An 18307-nucleotide genomic window follows, 5' to 3' on the forward strand; every position below is an offset into this window, starting at 1 on the left:
TATTATTATTATTATTATTATTATGATGATTATTATGAGCAGCATGTCATGATGTTACAGCCCTCATTTATTAAAAGTCCAATTTATTTTTTGACCTCATATGTTATACCTATATGTATAACTGAAGAGTTTGAGATATATATGAAAAATAATCAATCAACCAATTTATCGTGCTTCAATAAATAGGTCTGTTAACCTGTAATATCATCAAAATACAATTTATGTTTTTTACCAATAAGTTTGAGAGTGATAGCAAGTTCTAATTTGGTCTTTACACCAACTACAGTATTACACCTTTAAGATAACAACCTTTTAAACACTTAAATAGATTTTGCATTTAGATAAGATGTAATCATTTTTGAAAGACAGAAAGCTGCACTACTTCCATTTACAGGTCAGGAAAATTTCAAAATCTTTGTGTGTGCAAAAAGAAAAAAAGAAAGTGTGTGGGTTGGTAGGTACAGAGATAAATAGATAAATAAGCCAGAACTTTATTGTTCAGTGTTACATTTTGTATTTAAATTTCAGGTCTAGACTGTTTTCACACTTGCAATTAATTTTGAAAATGGGGTAAAAGAAAAAAGAGAACATTTTAAATATAGGCCTTGTGAATTTGCAGAAAGTTAAGAAATGCGCTGCTCCTAATGTTCAGACACCAAACCATCTGCACTGTTTTCATTAAAATCAGTCTTATGGTACAATCACAGCTCACGTTGTAACAGACTTTATTTAGCAGATATTGGGGATGCAACATACAGTAGCAGCGATACAGAAGAGTCAGTGGCATTTAGGCTTTATAGGCTGGAGGAGGGGGTCAGGATTCAAATTGTCCTCATCACTCACATGGTCAGCTCCTATAAGGAAGAGAAAGAGAAAAATGGAAAAGAGAGAAAGAGAAAAAGGTTTCCAGTAAAAATGTTACAGTTAGAAATAAGTAAAAAATGAAGAGTGTTAATCAAAATACACTGTAAATATACATTTCTTACGAATAGGACTATGTAGTGTCTTCCCTAAAAACATGAAAATATTACACTACTTAAAGAAATTAAATACTCTGGGATATTCAAGATGAGGAACTCTGTTTATACTCAGCCAACTTTTGCCAGGGATCTTAACACAGCTTCATCTCGCCTTCTACCCCGTCAAGAAAAAAAATCATCTGCGTCACTTAAACAACTACAGCACTTAGCTCAGTGTAAGTTCTTGCTGCCACCTAGTGGACATGAACTGTACTGATGACCTACAGAACTGTAGAGGTTGTTCAGTTACTGGGGAGAAATTCTACTTGTCATTTGTCCTCTGCTCTTTCTCCTTTACCCGCCCTCCCGCTCCATGCACGCCCCGTTCCCTGGCTATGACTCATTATTTTGTTCACCATCTGCCCTCCCTCTACCCTCTCACTCTTCCTCTCTTGCCCCCTCCTTCCCCTCCTTCCTCCTCACCATGATAGCATTCACAATGTCATTCTTGTTGTGTTTCAGTGCGCGGACGGCCTTGGCTCGTGACACATTGGCCTGAGCCATCACTAGCTCAATGTCTCTCTGCTCAAGACCTCCCTCGTCCATCTGGTGTATAGAAAGAAAAGAGACAGAGAGATGTAAAGGATAAAGTTAACAACACAATAAAATATTTTACAGAGCACTAGAACACTGACTGTACTGTATAGATAAGACAGTACCTCTTCTTCCTCCTCCTCACTTTCCTCCTTGATGGTGAGGCTGGGTGGGACAGGAGGGGCTAAAGGAGAAGAGGTCACAGGCACCTTGAATTTCTCGGCAGCTGCCTTGTGAGCCTGCTGAGATAGGTCCTCAATCTGAAATGTGAGGAGAGGAGAGGAGTTAGATGGGAGACAATGCATGTAATGAAGCTTGAATAATAAAAGAAAGAAAGAGATAAAAAAGAAAGAAAGAAAGAAAGAAAGAAAGACAGGAAGAAAGAAAGAAAGAAAGAAAGAAAGAAAGAAAGAAAGAAAGAAAGAAAGAAAGAAAGACAAACCTTTGCCTCTCCAAATACGATATAAATGTCTGATGCAGGGCTTTTGAATACATCTGGTCTGCTGATAACAAACAGGATACTCTTTGACTTCCTAATGGTGATTCTGGTCACACCATGGACCGGCTTCAGACCCAGTTTAGACATGGCCTACATATGCATACAGCGACAGGGAAAGTGAGAAAGACAGACAGAATAATGCAGATAAAATACTGGTGTCATAACATCCTGTAAACAACAAACATCCTCAAAGGAAGCATTGCTTTTATAATCAGTTTTTTACAGCATGTACTCTGACCTTGCGGGCCTTCTTCTCACTACGGCTCTGTTTCGGTCTGTTCAGCCCTTCATCTGCAGAGGAGATTGACTGAAGGAGAGAACAAATATTAATAGAAAACATATTTTTATATGGCAAACTTGCCAACTGATATCACCAATAGTTTTCTAACCTATACCAACTTAGGTTAGATAACAGCGGTTTTCATACAGCACAAAAAAGCAAATTATCATGCAACTGTAGGTGAATTAAGAAATATTTGGGCTGCAACTAGCAGTTATTTTCATTATTGATTAATCTGCTGATTATTTTCTCGATTAATCGATTGATTTTGTCTATGAAATGTCAGATATTATTGGAAAATATTCATTAGAGTTTCCCACCGCCAAAGGTGACCAAAAATATCAAATATACAATTATATAAAACAGAAAAAAGCAGCAAATCTCTGCATGAAAAGCTGGAACCAGCAAAAGTTTGGCATTCATGCTTAAAAATGACTATAATGATTAATTGATTAACAAAATAGTTGATGATTCGTTTTCTTTCAATCAACTGATCAATTAACTGACTAATCATTGCAGCTCAAGAAAATACTAATACCTAAAGATCCTAAAACTAAAGTAGGTGACAATATAAAGTGGGTGGGACAGTGGGATAATTTTGACATTATCAAGTGATATCTGGGAAGTGCAAAAACAAAAATAAGCTTATACACCATGACTACTACTACTGTAGTTTTCAGTCAGTCAGTGTGTAACCATGCAGTTTCCTCCTTATTCTGTATTCATTATGCTGGGATTTTTAACTCAATATAACACATTATAATGTATAACACAAATATAAAAAATTCTGTTCCAGTCATGTCCTCTCTCACATGTCATACTTGTTATAAAAGGTTCCAAAGAAGAGAGAATATGAGAGAATCAGTACAGGCAATGAGTTCCAATAAAGCAAAATGAACTGACTCACCTGCGGCTCTGATGGTCTCAGTGGCTCCGGTTCCTCTAGCTCAGGCACTGACCCCTCACTCTCAGACTCATTACAGGAGGCCACTATGGAACCTACCCGAGCATACATGTAACACACATACAAGTGAGGTGTATCATCTTCTTATTGCCATAGTGACTCATCACCATAGTAGAAGTAATGAGGGCATTAGTGATTGTATCTCATTAGTGGTGTTCATTATAAAATCCAAAAGATTATCTAATCAGCACCAGAGAATTTAATTAGCCTATGGAAATAAATTTAATTAGATCTCCATACTATGTGATTTTTTACAACATATGCAATGCGTCATTAGCAACAATGGGAAACTCTTCATCCATAATTCAAGCAGTGAACTATATAGTGCAGAGCATTTATGTCTCTTGCGATGTCATCTGTCAGAAAAGCACAGCCACTTTAAGCATGTCCTGCATCATCAATTTATATTCAAACACATGTAAATGTAACACAGAGCAATAGAAACTGTGGTTGTTCTATTGTAGAAACGGAAAGTGGGATGGAAATAGGCAGAAATAGAAGGGTGGAGTTTATAGAGAGCAAAGGAAATTTAGGGGATTTCTCGGTCCCATAGGAGGTCAGAAACAACTCACAATTGTTTTTGAAGGATAGGTCAATCTCTTCAGAAATCTTGTGGCTGTGGTTGATTGGACAGCCTGACTGTCTGTCAGTCAGTTGGCGGGCAGAGAAAGGCTGGATTTCCATTTGATTGGATGGACCAGACTCTTTCTGCATGGATCCATTTCTGTTTCCTGCAACTCCCCTAGGCTGGGATCTGTGACCACGTCGAGGCAGTCCACCATCATCCTCACTGTCTGTCTCCTCCTCAGCCAAACTGGGACCTTACAGAGCACATAATCATATTTGGATTATGAAACTCAAATTTGACTTTGTTTGAACAAACATTCTGCTTAATTAACCAATGGAGAATTTTTCTTTTTGATAACAATTATAACATGCAAAGTACCATTTCACAGTTGCCAGAACTGACTGTGAGAAAAAGGATAAGAAATTCCTTATGTATTGCTCTGATATCAATCTAACAAGCTACCATTTCTGTACTCACCTCTGCATCTGTCTTGTGTGCTCCATGAGCGACCTTGCTTGATTTGTTTGTGAGGCTCGATGTTGACATTAGGCTGAGACTGTGACAAGGACTGAGTATGGGGAAGAGAAATGGAGTCTGAATCTGGAGCCCCAGACCCACGTGAAGATGACTCCTGGGTAGGCTGGGAGAGGCTATGCGGCACCGCAGTGGAGGATGAGGGCAAAGAGACACTTGTGGCAGATGTAGTTGATGTAGGAAGGGCAACAGTGACCTCTTGGAGGTTGTTGTTTGGAGGAAATTGGGTAAGAGGGGCCGGTTGGCTTGTAGGTGAGGGGGAGCAAAGGGTAGAGGTGGTGTGGCACACAGACAGTGAAGACTGTTGTTGGGTGGAGATGACAGGTTGGGATTCCTGCACAGGTGTGGGAAGATCATCTTCTGGCTCTGTTGAAGCACAAGGGAGAGGGGAGGAGGAGGAAACAGGAGATGTTGAGGAAGAAAGTGGAGTGAAAGAGTATAATATGGTGTCCTGGGTAGGTGGGCTGTGGCCAGTATCTATGTTGTTATCATTAATGTCCACTGCAATTCCCCTCTGACCAGATAGCGGTCTGTTATCAAGCACCCCCTGTCTGTTATCAAGCACTCCCTGTTTCTGATGTAATTCTTGATTCATTGCCACCACAACATTGAGGTTGTCTGGGGAATGCTCGGTAGAACTGCAGTGTCCATGACTGGGACTTTTGACATCAGGACTGAGACTGTTATCCCCCTGCATCTGCGAACCGGATTCAGTGTTGTCTCTGCCAGATGTCCTTTTCTGACAGTCCGTTGATGATGCTTTATTGTTTGAATTTTGTCCTGTCATAGTTTTAGAATCATCTGTGATCCCCTTTGACCATCCATCTGCTGTGGTATTTAATGGAACAGAAGGTTTCTTTGAATCATCGACAGATTCAGGGCTAGAGTCAACATGACTGCCTGTCTGGGATGTCCTGCGTTTGTTCTGCTTCCCTCTCCTCCCTTTCTTAGTAGCATTTGGTTTATCTGTGCAAAGCTCCCCCTTAGGGGTCTGACACGCAGAGTGTTCTGGGGCATTCTGTGCAGGAGAGGTTTTTCTTTCCTTTTTGTTCTTATCTTTCTGTTCACCTCTCTCTTTCATTTTCTCTTCTGATTTTTCTTCCTCATCCTCTTCCCCTGAGTTATAAACAACACACTGCTGTCCTGTAAAGGCATCTTTAGTCTTTGGTTCTTCAACAAGTTTGTCAGTCACAGGACTGGCATCACCTTTTCTTTGGCCTTCAATCTGAGGCTCCACCACCATCTCTGGTTCTGACTGGGAACCAGTATTTTCCACCTTGTCTTGATGAACTCTACTTGATCTGGATTCATTAGATTTACATTTAGGAGTAAATGAACCAAAGGATCCATGTAGCAAAGAAAATGCTGTATTACTCTCTGGAGTGATTGTCTGACACTCTGGACTAGTATGACATCTTGACTTGGCTTTATCTGGTGAACCAAGATGTTGGTTGCTAATAGATTTGTCCACATGAGTTTCAACTAGCGGCACAGAGAAGCTACAGAGACCTTCCTTTGAGGATGGTGTCTGTGTTGTGTCCAATGGCTGGTTTAAGGAGCTGCCCATTGGTTCTTGCTCTTCATCAGGAATTGTGTCTGAAACCCGAGATGGCATCTCTTCAAGTGGAATATTAGACACAGAGTCTCTGACACTGACACTCACACTCTGGGGTCTCACTTCCTCTGATAGAGCATTCAGACTTCCACTCATGGACTCTAAGGAGTCAAAGGCAGTGTCATTGTTATTGTTAGAATTATTCCAAGTGTCTTGTATTTGTGTGTCTGTGTTATGGCCATCATTGTCTGGATTTAGATTACTGACATCGTCCTCCGGGAATCTGGAGCTTCCATCTTCTCCTCCCCCTGCTTCTGAGATCTCCTCAATGGACTTCCAACGGGCCAAGTTGGACTCAGAAGCTCCCTCTCCTACCAATTCCTCATCCGCCATTTGGTCTCTCTTTCCACACAGACTGTTGTTATCTTCCTCATCCAGAACAGAACCCAGAACATTGTCATAATTTTTGTATACTTCACTGCTCATATTGGGAACCACAACAGTCTGTGTGCTTTGGCCCTGTGTGTCACACATGAGCAGACTCTCTGCCTCTAATTCATACCTCTTCCCCAGAGACAGTGAAAGAGACTCCCCTGCTCCCCAGACTCCAAATTCAGACCCCGACCCTAATCCTAAACCTAACCCTAGCCCCAACCTGTCATCACACCATGCCCCAGCTCCAGGACCAGTTTCCCTGCTTGTGTCTGTTTCTGAATTTTCCCTTTTGGGTGAGATGGCCAGAGGGGAGTGTGGGGATCCAACAGCTCCCAGCACCCCCTCATCAGTAGTCAGGGTATTTTCCCTCAGGTTCTCTTGGGCAGAGTCACCAGGGCAGTGTTCAGGGGTCAGGGCTGACAGGTTGTCAGCAAGTCCTGAAGCAGTTGAAACTGGGATATTACTGGGGTTGGGACAAGGGTCTTTTGGACAGGAGAGAAGAGGAACACCTTTATTTAAGTCATTTGTGGCAGTGGTGATCCCCATATTCAGAGAAGAACCAAGATCAGTGCTTCTACACTCCACACTCATAGGTTCAGCCAAGGCATTTCCATTCTTTTGGTCAAGCTCAATGTCAGACTCCCCGTGAATACTGGACCTACACATGGCCTCTGCCCCTCCAGGCACATCAGATTTATTGGAGAAGGACTTTGGTAATACAAGTCTACTTGCTCCTGCAGTCCCATGGCTTCCTGGTTGATAATGACGGGGCTTGATGAGCAATTTGAAAGAGTCTCTTTCTGGTTCATGTTCAGATTCCTCACCTGAATAATCATTGCTCTGTTCCAAATCAACATCTTTCAGCTGGATATTTTCCTCAGCCAATTCCTCTGGAAGATCTGAACCACTAAGGTCTGTAGTGTCCTTTGTGGAAGTTGCAGAAGGAGGACAGGTGTCGAACTCAGCAGCAGGATCAGGCAGAGCACAAATAACAACAGGAGTGGGACAAGGGCTAAGATGAGGGCTGTCTTTAGGCTGCTCAGGAGGGTTAGAAGAGCCAGAGATATCCATTATCTCACTCTCACTCCCACTCTCATTCAGGTTGCTTGAAGACTCTGGTTGACAAGAAATTGCTTCTGAATGACAGGACAGTTTCTGGTGATCCACTGCTTCTGCTGTGCTCACTTGTGTGTGCAAAAGATTTGTCTGACCTATGCCACTGTCAGATTCCAGTTCAGGGTCTGATTGGGGTTCAGGGGATTTAGGTGCATCCAGAGATTTGGGTTCTATATCATTGTCTTCGGGGTGGGCAGCAATGTCTTCAGAAAGACAGGTGGTTTGAGGGTGATCCACTAATTTGTCTGTGCTCAGTTGTGTGTGCAAAGGTTCAGTTTGACCTATTTCAACAACAGGAGTGGGACAAGGGCTAAAATGAAGGCTGTCTTTAGGCTGCTCCAGAGGGTTAGAAGAGCCAGAGATATCCATCATCTCACTCTCACTCCCACTCTCACTCAGGTTGCTGGAGGACTCTGGTTGACAAGAAATTGCTTCTGAATGACAAGACAGTTTCTGGTGATCCACTGGTTCTGCTGTGCTTACTTGTGTGTGCAAAGGATTTGTCTGACCTATTCCACTGGCAGATTCCAGTTCAGGATCTGATTGGGGTTCAGGGGGTTTAGGTGCATCCAGAGATTTTGGTTCTATATCGATGTTTTTGGGGTGGTCATCAATGGCTTCAGAAAGACAGGTGGTTTTAGGGTGATCCACTAATTTGTCTGTGCTCAGTTGTGTGTGCAAAGGTTCATTTTGACCTATTTCAACAACAACAGGAGTGGGACAAGGGCTAAAATTAGGGCTGTCTTTAGGCTGCTCAGGCTGCTCCAGAGGGTTAGAAGAGCCAGAGATATCCACCATCTCACTCTCACTCTCACTCTCACTCAGGTTGCTGGAGGACTCTGGATGAGGAGAAATTGCTTCTGAATGACAGGACAGTTTCTGGTGATCCACTGGTTCTGCTGTGCTCACTTGCGTGTGCAAAGGATTTATCTGACCTATTCCATTGGCAGATTCCGGTTCAGGGTCTTCAGAAAGGCATGTGGTTTTAGGGGGATCCACTAATTTTTCTGTGCTCAGTTGTGTGTGCAAAAGTTCAGTTTGACCTATTCCAACAACAGGAGTAGGACAAGGGCTAAAATGAGGGCTGTCTTTAGGCTGCTCAAGAGGGTTTGAAGAGGCAGAGATATCCATCATCTCACTCTCACTCTCATTCTCACTCTCATTCAGATTGCTGGAGGACTCTGGAGGAGGACAAATTACTTCTGAATGACAGGACAGTTTCTGGTGATCCTCTGGTTCTGCTGCACTCACTTGTGTGTGGAAAGGATTTGTCTGACCTATTCCACTGGCAGTTTCCAGTTCAGGGTCTGATTGGGGTTCAGGGGGTTTAGGTGCATCCAGAGATTTGGGTTCTATATTGTTGTCTTTGGGGTGGGCAGCAATGTCTTCAGAAAGACAGGTGGTTTGAGGATGATCCATTAATTTGTCTGTGCTCAATTGTGTGTGCAAAGGTTCAGTTTGACCTATTCCAGCAACAACAGGAGTAGGACAAGGGCTAAAATGAGGGCTGTCTTTAGGCTGCTCAAGCGGGTTAGATGAGGCAGAGATATCCATCATCTCACTCTCACTCTCACTCTCATTCAGGTTGCTGGAGGACTCTGGATGAGGAGAAATTGTTTCTGAATGACAGGACAGTTTCTGGTGATCCACTAGTTCTGCTGTGCTCACTTGCATGTGCAAAGGATTTGTCTGACCTATTCCACTGTCAGTTTCCAGTTCAGGGTCTGATTGGGGCTCAGGAGGTTTAGGTGCATCCAGAGATTTGGGTTCTATATTGTTGTCTTTGGGGTGGGCAGCAATGTCTTCAGAAAGACAGGTGGTTTGAGGGTGATCCACTAATTTGTCTGTGCTCGGTTGTGTGTGCAAAGGTTCAGTTTGACCTATTCCAACAACAACAGGAGTAGGACAAGGGCTAAATTGAGGGCTGTCTTTAGGCTGCTCAGGAGGGTTAGAAGAGGCAGAGATATCCATGATCTCACTCTCACTCCCACTCTCATTCAGGTTGCTGAAGGACTCTGGATGAGAGGAAATTGCTTCTGAATGACAAGACAGTTTCTGGTGATCCACTGGTCCTGCTGTGCTCACTTGTGTGTGCAAAGGATTTGTCTGACCTATTTCACTGTCAGATTCCAGTTCAGGGTCTGATTGCGATTCAGGGGGTTTAGGTGCATCCAGAAATTTGGGTTCTATACTGTTGTCTTTGGGGTGGTCACCAATGTCTTCAGAAAGACAGGTGGTTTTAGGGTGATCCACTAATTTGTCTGTGCTCAATTGTGTGTGCAAAGGTTCAGTTTGACCTATTCCCATGGTAGCTCCCTGTTCAGGTTCTGATTGGATTTCAGTTGGATCAAGTGCATCCATTGATGTAGGCTCTAGTGATTGTGCATGCTTCTCAGTGCTGTACAGACGTTCATCTTCCTCCCCATTATAGGAGGCAGAATCTAATGAGTCATCGGTATCATCTTGGAAACAGAAGGATTCATCCAATCCCTCATTGATTGATGTCTCTGAAAGTGAATGAAGGAAGGATGCTGAGCTGTCCTCATCTGTAGGATCCTCCACTGCTTTGCTGTCATACTCCTCCTCATCATCTTCCTGCTCTTCTTCTTCCTCCTCCTCTACCACTTTCACCTCTACCTTAGCTTCCTCGCCTGCCTCATCATGGTCATCGTTATCATCATCGTCATTATCATCATCACCATCAGCAGTGCCATTATCATTGCCATCACCATCATCATCATCATCATCATCATCATAATTGTCATCATCCTCTTCATCATCGTCATCATCGTCATCATCATCATCATCATCATCTTCAACATCTGCCTCCTCCTCTCCTGCTGCATATGCATCAACATCCTTCCCTTCATTTCTGTCATTCACTTCTCCGATTTCATTCTCATCCTCTGTGGGGAAGAGCGTGATTTCCATTGAATCAGCCTTAAAGATAAGACTTGTGTGGAGAGGAAAGGAGATGAGGGAGGCAGGGATCATCCTTTCTTCATCTGGTATATCATCAGCACATGCTGCCTGGGAGAGCATGAAGGAACTGGGGCCAAGCCTGTCAAAGGCTCCAGGACAGAATGCATCCAGGAGAATGACAGGTGAGTCAGGGCTAAGGCTAGATGATGCCATGGTCATGTTCTCTGTATCAGGAGTCAATTCAGTGGATGCTAGCTCTGGGTGGTCGTCCATCTGTCCATAATGTTCCTCTGACATACATGCTTCCAATTGCAGTTTCAGGCCTGTCTGCATGGGGCTAGAGTACTCTGCTCTCCCCGCACTGGCCTCTTCCAGTGGGCAGAGTGAGCTCTCAGACTCTCCCCCATCCTCCTGAGAGTCACTGCTGCGGCTGCTACTGCTCCTTAGAGGGGATGTATCTTCAGTCACCCAGCAAGGACGACAACTTTCTCTGGAAATCTTGATCTCTTCCCCTTTTAGAGCCTCGTCCTCCTCAAGGATCACTGTCCCTGTTATACCTATAAGTGGATTCATGACATAATCCTCAGGACGGTACAAGCAGAAGTCCCCTGCCCTATCCTCCTCCTGTTCTGGACCTACTCTCCCCTTTTCTTCCCCTACTTCATCTCCGATCTCTGATAAGGAGCCCACAAAGCAAGCAGGGGCTTCTTGTGTTTCTTCTGTGAGGAGCAGGTTGGGAGATGTGGAGGGGGAAGCAGAAGATGTGTAAGAGGAGGCCCAGCTGCCTCCCTCTGCTGTTATATAAGAGCCAGAGGGAGATGTGAGAGGGGAACACAGGTCCTCACTGTCTGAGGGTGAGCCAGGGGAGAGTGGGCAAGCTGGAGAGCCAGGATATGAATGATGTTTAAGGTGCGAGGGGCAGGAAGCCATCTTGATTGGGGTGGAAGGGGCGGTATAGTACAAGTCAGGGTCAAGAGATGAGGGTACACCCACTCGTAGTGGGTCAACAGCATAGGCTGGCTCAGAGAAGGACAAAGCAACTGGACAGGCCAGCTCAGAAAAAGAGAGGGAAGGCACTTCATCTTGAGAGAGGGTTTGACCCTCTTCCTGGTTATCGATCAAATTCTCATCTGTTGTGATTGGCTCTAGGGAGGAGGAAGAAGGGAGTATGGGGTTATGAAAAGGGGAAGGGAGTGTGGTTGGGGGCTGCACAGGGTCTTTTTCCTGATCCTGCTGTTTTTGAGGGCTTTGGGCTTGGCTTTCGTCTTTGCTGGTTTCCAGCTGGATCTCTTTTGCTTGTGCCTGAGGTTCTGAAAAGCTTGGGATAGCTGGCAAAGGAATAGCCTGACCACATGGCTCAACCAGGGGTTTCCCTTTCTGGATCTCTGATGCTTTGAGCAGTGTCTCCTGACCCATCACCACCCTTGTGTCAATGGTCTGTGGCTCCTGATAGTCACTCTCCACCTCTGAACCAGTCAGGACCTGGGAATAACATATTATACATACACATTAAAATTCATATCAGTATACCGCTAAAATGGGTCTAGTAGCATCTACTGTTAAATTGCAAACATAGCCCTTACACACATAATACACACCTTGATTCTCTCCATCTTAACAGGGATATGGCGGCCACAAGGTCCATGACCACCTAACTTTCCAGACAGTCTGGGTGTGTTGTGGCGATGGTCTGAGCCTTCAGGTTGAGGTCTTGGAGTACCAGAGGAGCTAGGTATTGCATGAAATAGTCGTGGTCCAAACGGAGAGGTGCATGATGGGAGTAGCTTTTGAGGAGTACTGGGAGAAGGGCTAGAACCACTGTCGCTAGGGGAAGAGCCACTGTCACTAGGGGTGGAGTCTGTAGACGGATGTCTGGTCATGTCTGCAAAACAGAAAAAGCAACATAAAACAACATGTCAAATAATTTGAGTACTTTGGCAGATTTATGGTAAATCTTGACCCTTACATACAGTTCAGGTCAAATTTGACCAATTTTTACATTTGAGAGAAGTAAAAACACCCTAAACACCTTTCTTTCTTTCTTTCATGACTTTTTCTAAAGTGACCCAGAATATCCAAAAATTGAAAAATTGAAATTTTTGAACATTTTTGTACATAGATGGGGTTAAATTTGACCAATATTTTTTCAGAAATTCAAAAATTACCATTCAAAAATGTTGTTGCATTCTTCACATTCAGTAACATTCACTGAAATCATTATTATGGTTGTCACATTCTCCTGTTTGAGGTCACATAAGACCATAATACAGTATAGTGTAATTGTGAATGTTATTTCTCTATAAATAAATAGCGTAAAACCTAAAGAATACACTCTCCCTGCTCTCTGAAATCTTAATCACCCATTTATTAATGAATGATAAGGTAATAAGGTAACAGTATGTAAGGGTTAATTGTGATGAGGAATTAACAAAGAAATAAAATCAATTGATCTTACTGAATTATCTCTGCACCTTCTTCAGTTTACAATAATAGACTTTTTATCTCTGCAGTTGAACTTTACTTTTCTTCTCCCACACACTAACTCAAGAGAGCTACAAAAAATGTCACCAAAATGCCAGTCAGTAGATTCAACAAATATCTCTCAGCTCTGTATTTTACTCTGACACTGCACATGGCTTTGGCAAGCGAAATAATTGCAAGATTGAAAACAGATTGTAACAGACACTGTTAACAAACAGTCTGGGCTGTTTATTTAAAAAGAGTTCCTCATCAAGTGATCCGGTTTTATGCTGAAGAGTCCACTGTTGTTCTGTAGTGCTCCACCATAAGGCTGAACTCAAAACATAGATGTAGAAAACAACCCCTCTCTAAATACACTACACTATTGTACCTTACCTCTCCCTGTGTCTCTGTCTCGCTTTCTCTTTGAATATCAACATGCACAATTGCACAATTAGCCAGAGGTAAAAGGAACAGTTATTGAATTAATCTATTCTCTGTCCTCTTGTCCTTCTAGACCACGCTATCATCTTCATAACTGTCATCAGGGATGGGGAAATCACTGAGATGAAATGACAGGATGAATGAAAGAAATGGGGTCAGGGGTGAGTAAAATGAGTCTTGTGTATGAGTAAGACAGGCAAAGGGAGGCTGTATTCCTCATTTGTTTCAGTTCCACTGCACAGCTATAATGATTTTCTTATGTCGGATTGATTACAATAACACAAAACTATACATTCACTCAAATAAACCCTTAAGGATTTGACGTAAGCCTCTTTCTTTTCAACACACAGGCAGGGAACAGTACCTTCATTTGCTCTCTTAACTGGGCCATTGCCACGGTGACCTCAATCCACATGCTGATTGGCCATTATAACACACAAGTGGCTCAGCCTTGTGCCAGCCACAAACACACACACACACACACACACACGCACACACACACACACACACACACACACACACACACACACACACACACACTTGCTCTGCCAGGAACCCAGATATCACTTACTAATTCACTTTCTGTTCTGTTGCCCCTCCCTTGTCTCACTCCTTCAAAATGTCTCTCTAAACCTTTTCCTGTCTAATCCTCTCCTCAGTTCTGTTTTGAACATGTATATATATAGCTGTCTCTATTTGTTTCACCCCAGTTGTGACATATCTCTTCTCTCACTGCGCTCCTGCCCTGACTGTGATGGTGGCTGACGCAAGCATCAGCACTTGCCATCGGCCCTGCCTGATTGCTGCCCCAATAATGAGCTCTAGGTGTGTTTGTGTGCGTGCTGAGTCATGCCTCAGAGACTAAAACCTGCCACTAATCAGAGAGATGCACAGTTAAGCATGAACACAAGCCAACTCCTGCACTACACTTACACGTACAATACAGTTTGATATGGGCCCTGACCATGTGATTGTTTCCCCTCTACAGGGCTGACTAAAAAGGCACCTAGCTTTGGTGATCATGTGCATAGGAAAACAAAAATACAATAATTAAGACATATCTGATTTATAGATAATCAACACAACACACACATAGCACACATTTAGAAATATTGTATCTTCCTCCCTTATGTTCTAGGCAACAGTATATTGTTGGAACTAGGATTTGACTTGGCTGCTTAAATATGCCAGTGAGATGTATAACTGCCAGACTGCGTCTCTCAGTTGCAGGCTCAGCACTGGAAATAATCTGTGGATGTCTGCCTCTCTTCCGCTTCCTAGCCCAGCCTGGGAGTCTCCTCTGTGGGAACACAGTGAAACTGAGCACACGGCTTGCCGTACGAGGAACAGGCCGCACTAAACTGAGCAGACCGGAGCTGCGTCACAGAGGCTGCAGCGCCGGCCTGTCAGCCCTAAGGGGAGCCTCTATTTCAGCTACTGCTCTGATTGAACCATGAAAAAAGACACCCCAGTTGTCTTCTTCTCTTTGTCTTTCTAATCCGAACCTCCCCTTTAGTCATAATCACTCCTCTAACCTCACTCAAGTATGTGTCAGGATTAGCAGAAGTTGGAGCCAGAGCATCCGACAATTCTCTCTCCTCCCTCCTCTTCCAAAATTCAGGCCAAGGAAGCTTAAAATAATTTCAAGCCTACGAACAGGTCAGGGCAACGATGAAATTATAACAGGAAAATATCCAAAATAGCCTGTGTAAATGACTTCCAGCTGATTGGGGTATTGAGTACTCTAAATCGCCATTAAGGTTATCCATCATAACTGTCACATGTTTACAACAGTACAATTATGAATTATAATTATATAATAAGATTGTGTGCAATTGTTGTCACAGAATTTGTTCCTAGGAGGATATCCTCCTTTTGATCGTTATTGTCTGACTGTAATTAAGGGGACATTAATAAAATCTCGACCCTCCCCAATTTTTCATCTGCACTGACCCATCCTTACTTACCTCTATTTCTCTGCTAACTAGCTGACTTAATTCTCAATTTCACAACTTCAGGAGAAATATGAGCAATAACTGTGATGGAAAAACAGTTGGCAACAATAACAAAAGCTCTTGTGTTTGTGTGGTCATGTCTGTGTGTTCCTACAGTGCTCTGCCATGCTGCTGTGTCATGTTCCTGCTGAGGATGGGGGGGGGGAGGAGCCAGACTACACTGCCCTTACAGCTCGCAAAGACTGCTGGAGAGATGTGGATGTGGTGGATGCGGATGGGGTGGCACCGGGGCTAAGAATGGGGCAGCAAGAGGAGGGATAGAGGTGAGGAGGCTAGGGTTAGGGTGGGGAAAAGCAGGGCAGGGGCCTACTAATGAAGATGGGGGCTTGGGCACTGGGGGGAGAGCAGTCGCACAAAGGTTTTGGAGGTCAAGACATTGTTCGTTAATTGGGATTTAGTGCTGATGAGTGCACAGAGTTGGGCTGGGAGTTAACAGCTCTTGGGTGGAGGCTTTGGGGAAGCTGCTAATAGCTGGGAGCTGGAGGGGGAGACAACATGCGGTTTAGTGAGGAGGCTAACATACAGCTGAATCACAGTTCACTAAGACTGCACATGTCAACAGATAGAAGTCTAAACTGACTGTTCTCCGCATGTCAATTTCAAATAGATAGTGTTTACCACTTATATCTACCATGTCTTCTATCTTACTAACTCTCCCCCTTTTTCTCCGCCTGCCACAATCTATTTAACACTATCTAGTTGCTCTAAACCGTCCTCTTCCTCTCTCCTTCTCCATTATGCCCTGGTCGCTATCAGCTCAATTACCTCATTTTCCCTTCTCCGTCCCCAAACCCAGAGGTCCTACCTGGTCCAGGGAGCCCTGTCTCCTCAGCTCCCTGCTCTGGATGCTTGTCGGTGGGGACAGATCTGTGAGTGCTCTCCCCCGGCATGCTTCTTGCTGGCTCTCTTTGGCTCTGACGCAACGATAAACCATACAGCCGGAACAGACAAGGTGAACAGGGATAGAGAGAGTGAGAGAGCGAAAGAGAGAAAGAAGGGAGGGGGGGGCCTGAATGCTCAGCGACCCAACACTCAGATCTTCCCTGCAGCACGTGTCTGTCTATGTGTGTGTTTGTGTATGAGCCAGAATGAGGCAGAGACAGAAAGAGAGTGAGAGTGAGAGATGGGAGTATGTGCTGGTCTCTTGCTGCGGTGCAGCACAGTGATGCTGCTGTAGTGGGTGTGTGTTTTAGAGCCTCATGATCCAGTTCATCTGAATATGTGTGTGTGTGTCTTTATGTGTGTGTGTGTGTGTGTGTGTGTGTGTGTGTGTGTGTGTGTCGAATCTGAAAGGGAGCTGCAGTATTCTCTCTTGATGCCCAATTCCTGATTCCCTCCCTCCCTCCCTTCCTTCCTCCTTGTATCTCTCTCTACCCATCCCTCCCTCCTTCCTCTGCCCAACCCCCCCCCCCCTCACCCACCCACCCTTCTCTTCCCAGCCAAGCTGTGACTGGATCTTTGGAGATGATGTCAGCAAATTTCCACTGCGCTCTCAGTGCTGCCCTCAACCTTCAAGGAAAGGACCAGTACTGCAAAAACAAGAGGATGATGGAGAAATCAAGCAAAGAAGAGAGATTCGAGGAAAGCGAAACAGTCGGGGCGGGGTTGTGGGGGGCAGAAAACACAGACAATCAAAAAGGGCAGAGGCAAAACCTTTAAGTGCCAATTATACCCTCTGCCTCCTACTCTGATTACATCCCTGAGGAAGCAACAGGGAGACATTTCCCTAGAGGGCAGCTACAGCATCTGTTTCGGCTCTCCATTTTAGCCACCTCTCTGACACTCTTGCATCTCTTTCTTTGTTTTTCTCTACTTTTATAGATAAAAAGTGCGGGAAAATTTGCTGGAAATAGAAAGAGAGATAGGGGGTGGCAGCACTGAGCCAAATGATCAGCAATGGTAGTTTCCATGGCAACCCTAAACTTCCCATGATAGAGTGCCAGCTCAGCAGAAGTCATTGCTGCTTTACTGGATAATGTCTAATAGTCTCAGTACAATCTTCTTGACCTCTACAAATATAGCTGCTGGTAAGCTCACAGCTTAAAAAAAGGAAAAAGTGTTCAGACTCACATTATCATCTCAGGATGTGTGTGTCCTATGCACAGCAGCACTTCTCAGGTACCAGTCAGAGGTAAAATAGGGTCACCAAAACTAAAATCATGTTGAAATTTTGTTAGCTTTGCTTGAACACACCTGCTGTGTGTGTGTGTGTGCTGCACCTGCACACTGCTAAGCCATCAGACAGGAGACACCATGACTAAGGAGTTCAATACTGGAAGTGCTAGCTGGGCTGTTCATCAACAGTCCATCAATCCATTAATCCCTGAATATCGGGAGGGATGAGGTGGGCGCCATGCTTCTGGATCATGTGATGTGTTTATCAGAGAGTTTATCAGTTACCTCATTTGTCTCTGGCTTTGTATTATCTTGCTTCTCCTCTTCCCTGGCTTGCATTTGGCAGTCCTCCTCCCTCTGGCACTTAACGGCCTCTGATGTCAGAGTGGTTCTGCTGCCAATGAGGTTGTGTAAGCAGTTTCAGGACAGCAAAGTGTTTGTATGAGAATCTTAGCCTAGCTGCTGCTCTTTAACCAACATGCACATTAGCACACATACATAGGTAGATTCAGCATATATATATATACATATATATTTATTTTAAATCCATTCAAATTTAACGGATCAACATTAAACATGTATCCTTTAGCCAACCATCCTCTTATTTGGTGATTTAAATGCCTCTTGTGTAACATTGCCAACCAACCTTGAGTTGACAAAAAGGAATTAATTAGTTAATCACTGGATGAACAAAAAAAGAAAGTAGTTGTCATTTTCTGAGTGAAGCCATGAGGAGGCTTCACATCAACCTGCTCTATGCCGATCCAATGTGTGCTAATCATACTGCTGCACTCACACACACCAGTATGCCAGAGAGGTGTGTCACTAGCTCTTAGATGTGAAATGA

The 18307-nt window shown here is 43.9% G+C and overlaps 1 protein-coding gene across 1 annotated transcript; it reads right to left on the reverse strand.

Annotated features, from left to right (window-relative positions):
* Positions 1–708: 708 nt before the first annotated feature.
* nacad (NAC alpha domain containing) lies at positions 709–16668 on the reverse strand. The gene is made up of 10 exons (XM_044359826.1): positions 16151–16668; positions 12025–12308; positions 4342–11908; positions 3869–4117; positions 3240–3331; positions 2291–2359; positions 1996–2142; positions 1679–1813; positions 1443–1565; positions 709–854 (listed from the first exon to the last, which is right to left on the reverse strand). The coding sequence occupies exons 1-10, from the start codon at positions 16233–16235 to the stop codon at positions 840–842; spliced, it is 8766 nt and encodes a 2921-aa protein (XP_044215761.1). The 5' UTR covers positions 16236–16668; the 3' UTR covers positions 709–839.
* Positions 16669–18307: the final 1639 nt, after the last annotated feature.

The sequence above is a fragment of the Thunnus albacares genome, chromosome 8 (genome assembly GCF_914725855.1).
Source record: "Thunnus albacares chromosome 8, fThuAlb1.1, whole genome shotgun sequence".
Classification (NCBI taxonomy): Eukaryota; Metazoa; Chordata; class Actinopteri; order Scombriformes; family Scombridae; genus Thunnus; species Thunnus albacares.

Coding starts and splice junctions, on each gene's coding strand:
- nacad (XM_044359826.1), bottom strand. CDS start 16,235: ATGCCGGGGGAGAGCACTCACAGATCTGTCCCCACCGACAAGCATCCA. Junction 11,909..12,024: donor TTAAGATGGAGAGAATCAAG/GTGTGTATTATG, acceptor TGTTATTCCCAG/GTCCTGACTGGTTCAGAGGT. Junction 3,332..3,868: donor CCTATCCTTCAAAAACAATT/GTGAGTTGTTTC, acceptor ATGCTCGGGTAG/GTTCCATAGTGGCCTCCTGT.